The sequence below is a fragment of the Botryllus schlosseri genome, unplaced genomic scaffold (genome assembly GCF_051294905.1).
Source record: "Botryllus schlosseri isolate E-star unplaced genomic scaffold, Bs_hap1 Bs17a, whole genome shotgun sequence".
Classification (NCBI taxonomy): domain Eukaryota; kingdom Metazoa; phylum Chordata; class Ascidiacea; order Stolidobranchia; family Styelidae; genus Botryllus; species Botryllus schlosseri.
The window spans coordinates 777,905-785,742 of NW_027648626.1; the positions used below are offsets into that span (position 1 = coordinate 777,905).

The following is a 7,838-nucleotide window of genomic DNA, read 5'->3' on the forward strand; positions in this document are numbered from 1 at the left end:
CGCTCGCTGTGCATACATGTGTATAAAAACATACAATCACTAAAATGTATGTGAGCAAGTAGTGGGGAATCTCGGAAGACTGGGGCCGGCGGGCCACATTATCATGTAACACGAAAAACTGTCCGCGGGCCGGACAAAATCCCTTCGCGGGCCGGATCCGGCCGTGGTTGTATTAAGGTGAGCATCGGCTTACTGGACGCTGGCCGATGCGAAACCCTCGTGGTCCAACCGATACTTCCAATCACTTGCACACCCAGGAGAAGTATGGCCGTCAGGCCTTCATGCTCCGACCCCCGGGATCTCGTCAGCTTGACTGGCCAGTATCCCAGTCACAAGTATGGTGGCGGCGGGACAAGCCTCCGCAGACGCCCCCAGCCAAAGCCTGCTTGTGACAGCCGTTTGCACCTGAAAAGTGAAGAAACTATGAAGGAAAACGCAAACAAGAAGCAACCTTTTGGGAGCTCCTGGGTCCTTTCGACCCAAGAGTGACCTATTAGGGCGCTTGTGGCAATAGTCACACGGTGTAATGCCTGTGGCTGCCACAAGCGTAACGGGGTGGTGGTTTACTGCGGTTCCACCAGGTTACCCCTAAAAAAAAAAAAAAAAAAAAAAACAAGTGAAGTACTCGAAATAGAATATGGAAATATTCTACATATCAAATGAAAAACAACTCGAAAGTGAAAATAAGTTGAAAATAAAATTTTCAAAATTTCGGAAAACTCAGAGCCACCCTAAACCCTAGAAAATGTAATAAAAATAAATAGCGAACCCATTGAAAACATACTCACCCCAAAGCATAATAAACATCTCCGAAATATTGCCAGACCGCACCCCGTCTGGAGTTTAAGATGATCGCCATCTTATCCTACCAGAACCCATACCTACCTAAACTGTGCACTTATTTGAATATTCTTTACATGTATTTACTATTTTGGAAATAAAATAACTAAGAAGGCTGACTCCGGCGCTTGCCCCACATGGGGGTAAGTCGGTCGTGAAATTTTTGATAGTGGGGTCTGCGTTCGCGCTCACCCCTTATTCCACAAATTGCTGTAAGATCTATTCAAGTTTGGCGAATCGGGTTTGGTGACTCAAATTGAAACTTTCCTTGTTATTCTTCAATTTCAGCTAAGTGACGTAGATAACTTGGCTCTCACGTTGATTACGAAGATCGGATGTAGCATCTCCATCGCCTGTCTGTTGGTATCCGCCACCCTTTTCACTTTGATCGAGGGACTGAAATCGGTTCGGACTTCGATCCATCGGAATTTATGCGTCACCTTCGCGCTTGCGCAGTTCGTGTTTCTGGTCGGTATCGACAGAACGACAAACAGGGTAAGTACACATGCACTGTTGTCCCGACGTGAATCATATGTTTCTCTTCCAATATTCACCATTTTCGATTGCAAACGCTCCTACTTAATCCTAAACAGGTCTGATCACCAGGGATGGTGCGAAATCCTAAACAGTTTTATTAGGCGCCTTTACATTGAAAATTTGAACAGCTGTAAATGTATACAATACAAGAGTGCACAATGTGATAAAAATAACGGCATCAGTCACGTTGGAAATTGTATCGGCATCTATAGGTGACATATAGAGAATATAGCTAGATCAGTGGTTCTCAAGCGCCGGGTGTTGGAAGCTTGCTCATCAAGTACGCAAATGAAGCATCAACTTTTAAATTTATTTAGAAGTTTGGAACGTATGCCGCTGCACGGTGTTGAAGCAATTGTTTCTAAATTAGGCACCGGTGCCGCCTGGGGGCGGTAACGACTTCGAAGAGGGTGATAGCGATAAATTGGATGATTTAGGGCGCTGAGACTAAAATGAGGCGTTATACACAATAGAAAGTTGCGTGGGAAATCCAATATTTAACATCTGTAATTGTGCACAAAGAAGATACATATGGATAGGCGGCCACATCGTTCGCTGTTGTACAATACGTATTATTTCTGAAATGGTCAGCAACGGTCTCCATTGATCAGGGGTCGGGAACCCTTTTCGACAGAAGAGCCATACAAGTCAATCAACTGTTACGTCACAATTGAAATTCATGACGTATTAGTACCACTAATATATGAGATTCGCAGTGTGCGCAATAATTTTGTGCCCGCATGCGTAGGTGGAGTCAAACATGGTCACTACAGCCGCACATAGCCACTGCAGCGTGTGATACGTCAGTGACGTTGGGTTATGGAAGGCAAGTGAGGCACTACCTCACAAATGTCAACAGGGATGAGTGAAGGAAAATTGTGAAACCTTCAATGATGTTTATGAATGGCTAGATTTTGAACATTTTTATTCCCGAAATCACGGAATTTTCATACTTACTGTTGGAAAATTAAGCGTGAAATGAGAGTTAAGGCACAGACAGTCCAAAACCTCATCTGTGATAGCGCAACTCATCGTAAATAGTTTAGAACAGTGCTGGTTCTCAACCTTCATGTCTTCGCGGACCCCTTTTAAACAGTGACGGACCCCCTAAATTTCTAGTTCAAATTTGGCTCAATTATCGTGCAACCCTCGTCTGTCTTGTGCAAATATCAACTCAGTGCTAGTGATAAACAGCAACAAAATGACCGTTCTTGAAAATAATATCCGCTGACCCCGGATTGACAACTACTGGTTTGGAATTTACAATAACAAATATTATTCAAATGTACTCGTCGCGCTGATTTAGAAAACGTAACTATTGATCGACTTGATCGACACCTACAGTTTTAAGGCGGTGCTAGAAAGCTATTACTTACCAATAAAGAAGATGGATACCTATGGCGTAGTTTTCAATTTAGGTTTGTAATTGTGAATATCACTTCCATGGCAGTTTATCTCATGGCGTAGATCAGGAAGACAACGTGTCTTTGAAAACTGCATTCAGCGTCGCCATGTCTGCTATTCTCTTTGATCAAGGTATCGTGGAATCCAAGATTTCGAGGAGCGCAGTGGCGGGTAGTTCGAATTAACGAATGGTGTTAGTCGCCGGCGTTACAGCAACTTTAATTTAGGGATTTTGAAAACGAGGATACGAGTCCCTAACCTTCTGGATACCCTACTGTCTTCGCCTCTCAAAGACATGTTTATGCTGCGACGAGAATAATTATCTTGGCCATTCTGAAAATTTACTAACGGGTTGCTACAATATTGACAACATTGAACAGATATTCATGTTGAAATATACCCGAATGTTTTCGGCTGACACTCGTCAGGGCTAATCGTCAGCAACCAGTAAAAAAATTCAAAAGAACATCGTATATCAACAATCGCGTCACAAAATATGACGTCACCAGCATGAAATGTCCATTCAATGATACACGAACTCTTTTTGTTGACACAGCCTTGGCTGATGTATTTTGATAAAAGTCGACTCCCAGGCACACAAATGAAAGTGTGTCTAGATAATGTTTCGCACAGGCAAGTGTTTGCCAATTGCAGAATTTATGGCCTTTGATTGTTACGCATCAATCTTGAGCGGATGAGTTAAGGGTGAGCTTCTAATGCAGGAGTCGCCAATTCAAAACGGGTCGCGGGCCACTTTTCAAATTTCGCAGGGGCCGCGGGCCGCATGAAGTCAATGTCGATATAAAGTAGGCAACCACGTTTAAAAACTCTACATCAGTACAGCGCTGTTCTAACTAACGTAGGCGATGGGGATAGTGACCACAAAAGAAGTAATATTTTATAAAAGAAATGAAAATACAACAAAAGATCACTGTCACCAATTTCATTTTATTTTGTACCTGGCGAGATACGTTACTAGCTGAAAAAACCATCTCCACGTATAGCTTGATCTTGTGGGGGAGTCCTAAGCCAGTGGTTCTCAAACCTTTTTAGACATGCCCCCTTTATGATACTGAAAATTTTGCTCCCTCTTCCTTATCGTCATATCACAAAATGCGTCCATAATGCTAGCAAACGGATACTTTGAGAGAATATTGATGAGAGATCTCTATAATATGAATTCGGGACTATACACAGAGCAATAACTATAACCATGAATTCGAGGTATATCGCGCGGAGCGCGAAAAATGTTCAGTTGACCACAGCTCCGCGCCCCTTCAGATGCTTTCACGCCCCCACAAGGGAAAGTGCCCCCAGGTTCAGAACCACTGCCCTATGCCGTTTTCTAATCGTCTCAATCTTGGCAATGTTTCGGCCATTGCAAGTCAATTTCAGCAATTCAAAATGTTTTCCTAGCTTTCTTCCGAAATCTCAAATCAAGTCGCGGGCCGCAAAATATGACCTCGCGTGCCGCGTGTTGGTGAACCCTGTTCTAATGAATCTAGGGACATGCTGATTTATGCGTTCTTGCAAGCGCTTTGACGTTCTTCCCACGTAGCCACAATCAGAGTGACACTTAAATTCGTAAATTACATTGCTCTGTTGACGGGCGGGAAGTAGGCTACGTCTTTATGTGTTGCAGAGAGCAGTTGCGTTGTCATGAAAATCACGCTGGTCTGCACCCTGTCGTAACACTTATTGACCGCTGAAATCAATTGCTTTTCAAAACGGGTGGAAATAGGGCCTATCCAAGGTAGATGGATATAAACATCTTTGGTTGTTCGTTCGGTAGGCGCTGTTGATTTTTTCTGCGTTAGATTGCGTTGCTTTCCTTATGCCGCGGGTGATGGCTTGTTCAGGGTAACCGTTATCAAGTAAGATTTTGCGGAAGTTGTCAAGTTCTAAGTTTAGTTTATTATCCTCGTGTATCATCTAAAAAAAGTAGTGCATTCTACGCTCTGGTATTCGACATTTCATGCTTGTGACGTCATATTTTGTGATACGATTGTTGATATACGATCTTGTTACCAATTCTTCACTAGTTGCTGACGATCAACCCTGACGAGTGTCAGCCGAAAATATTCGGGTTTATTTCAATATGAATATACTATTCAATTGTAAATTGCAGTTCTGTACCTCCAAGAAGCTGTTCAAATATTGATAAATTATGTAGAAAATTAAACATTTGCCCAAGAGCCATACCTTATATCCAAAAGAGCCATATATGACTCCCGCGCCATAGGTTCCCGACCATGCCATAGGTGGTCACTTTTATGCAATATTGAGTTTTCTAACCAATCAATAACAACGAAAAGAATTATTAGCCATCGAGGCTAATACCTACTTCAATGAACCCCTGTGCAACGAGTAGCATATGTCGAGTTTGGTTACGAGTAGCCTATGTTGATAACAATGAGGTGGGCCTACAATGAAAGTTGAAAGGATAGCGGTATGCACGATATTATTCTCTGATATTGTCTGATTTTATTCCTTGAAACACTGAGTTAGAGCCTTTACGGTTACGCACACTGGTGCAAGGGTTGTGCAAAATTGTTTAAAAGTAGCATACTACTCGTTTCAGACAAGTTATATGTGAAAGCTACGGAGACTTTCAAACAAACTTAGGTAAATTCCGACAGTGAAATTACACTATACTTGACAGTATGGTGGATGGCTATAACAAACAGGGAAGTCGAATTTCTATCAAAGGATGCCTAATAATCATAATCGAGCGATTAGTCTTCAACAGGACTTCGCCAACTTCGCCTTGTAGAAACGTCAATAGAACCACGTTAACATATCTACTACCCAAGAGGACGCATTCAATGAGGTTTCCAATAATATAGCCTATTTGAGTCGCATATATTTGTAGTAATGAAATTGAGGGTTACTAAACTGCATCATTTGTATTGAAGTCTTACCGGTCCAAGAGGGAAAGACCGTAGAGAGCCGCTGGGATGGATAACGCTTCAGCTCACACGACTCTCCATGGTTACGTCAGCGTAGGGGAGATGTGGTACCGATGGATCAAAAATTGGAAAATGATCGCTGGCCCCAAAATGTTCAGCCGAAAACATCAGATCTTTTGCTGGCTCAGCACTTTGATACAAGCTCTACCTGTCGCGCACATATACATGAATATCCGTCTTTTCAAAAAATATTTATGGACGTTCAAAATTTGATGCTCGAACGTATCATCGGTCCCCACCTGGTGGGTCCAATGGCACACGACCCGGGGACCTATGACACATATACCCTAAAAAACTCAAACGTGACAACTTTTTTTGCTCAGTATTATAATCTAAGCTACAGCAAGTCAAAAAAGAATGTTTGGTCGCAACCGTCAAAAAATAGAATGAATATTAACTCAAATGTTGTCATTAAATCACGTTTCGATTTAGGCTCGAACTTATAAATTTGACGGTACATACATATTGCCTGAAAATCGACAGTGTGACTTCCAAATACCTCGTTATAGCGATAAAACATCATATGCAATAATTACATAAATATTTTCTGTACGTAGGCATGTTTCACTTGTTTCATGATTAGTATGCTTGATTATTTTGCTTGATTTGGCTATTGTATCATCGGTCCCCACCCTACGAATTTTATACATGAATCGAAAAAATTCCACCCAAGGAAGGTATTGAATAAAATAATATGTGCCATTATATAGACTGATACAAGCCCTACACTTCGCAATAAAAATGATTGCTGGTTTGTTCCTGTTGAAGGTTACAAAGAAAAATGTATACGTCGATTTAAATTTAGTTTACACCCCCCAAAACAAAAAAAACATCTGGGAGAGACCCCATAGCTCACGCACGTCGAATTTTATTGTATGTGAGGAATGATTTTGGCAGCATGCAACTGTAGACAGGTTCACGGAGTGTAATCGTGGAACTATCATAGAGAATTTTCAAAGTATTTTCAGTCCCAGTGATCCATCGGTACCACATCTCCCCTACATAATACACGATTATTGCTTGTCGTAACAGTATTTACCTCCAGAATTGTAAAGTTCTGGTGTGCATTGTCGAAGAAACCTTTTGATAAATACCTCTGCGCTTTATGTAATCGACGAAAATATGTTTTTGTTCTTTCATTTTGCAGGCGATATGCACCGGGGTCGCGATATGCCTTCACTATCTGTTCCTCGTTGTCTTTGGTTGGATGTGCACGGAAGGCTACCATCTCCACCTGTCGTTGCGCCAAGTATTTGGACTGGAAACCGTTTCCCGTTTGGTCTCATACCACGTTGCGACCTACCTGACCCCGGCTGTTGTAGTCGGGGTGACGTTGATTATGCAGCCAGGCGGATATGGGACGGAAAGACAGTGAGATTTGAATTTCTGATAACGTCGATTGTTCCTGGTCAAACCAGTCTAGATAGTGGTTCCAAAACAGGGTCGTGAGCAGAGGTGGTGACTACTCGATTGATTCAATGCCAAACCCAGCTTTTAGTCAAATAGAGTATACGAGTACTATAATGGCGTAAGAACGCAAAATAATTTTGTGTTTTGTAGCATACCGTAATTATATCACAAAGTTAAACGACATGAGAAATTTTCGGTTTTCCATATTGCATTAGGATTGAGATTGTAATTATATAATTTGATCCAAACGGAATATCTAATTCGCAAACATATAAATCATGTCATATCAAATTTGAATTCATTCTCATAGGAATAACAAATGTAAATAGCAAATGTCCCGTACACCATGATTGGCTCGTTTCGCACAACACAGTTCTCCTGTAACATTTTCAGGAAAGCGTAAAATTACGTTGGAATTAAAATTTCGTCATTAAAGCATTTCAAAAATTAAATCAGAATTAGATACCTGTCATTACGCTCTAATTGTTCTTATGATACTGCTAGAATTATTTAGTTCTCGGAGTCTGCTAGATAGTAGCGCTTTGTGATCATTAGGGCAAGTTTTTGCAACTTTTGCAACTTTCTTTTACAGCTTCCGGCAGCTTCCTAAATACTCGTAAGATATGTAGAATGCTGTTTTAAGCTGTTTGAGGGAATCTTATAGTGCAACTTTTGTCC

The 7,838-nt window shown here is 41.5% G+C and overlaps 1 protein-coding gene across 1 annotated transcript; it reads left to right on the forward strand.

Annotated features, from left to right (window-relative positions):
- The first annotated feature begins 977 nt into the window (after positions 1 to 977).
- On the forward strand, positions 978 to 7,125 carry LOC145459740 (adhesion G protein-coupled receptor L4-like). Its single transcript, XM_080338292.1, has 3 exons — positions 978 to 983; positions 1,129 to 1,335; positions 6,898 to 7,125. Exons 1-3 carry the CDS (start codon positions 978 to 980, stop codon positions 7,123 to 7,125), a joined length of 441 nt encoding a protein of 146 aa, XP_080194418.1.
- Positions 7,126 to 7,838: the final 713 nt, after the last annotated feature.

Bases quoted from the DNA above. Each gene is read 5' to 3' on its own strand.
- LOC145459740 (XM_080338292.1), top strand. The intron at 1,336-6,897 runs GTAAGTACACAT...TTCATTTTGCAG, and splicing joins TCGACAGAACGACAAACAGG to GCGATATGCACCGGGGTCGC.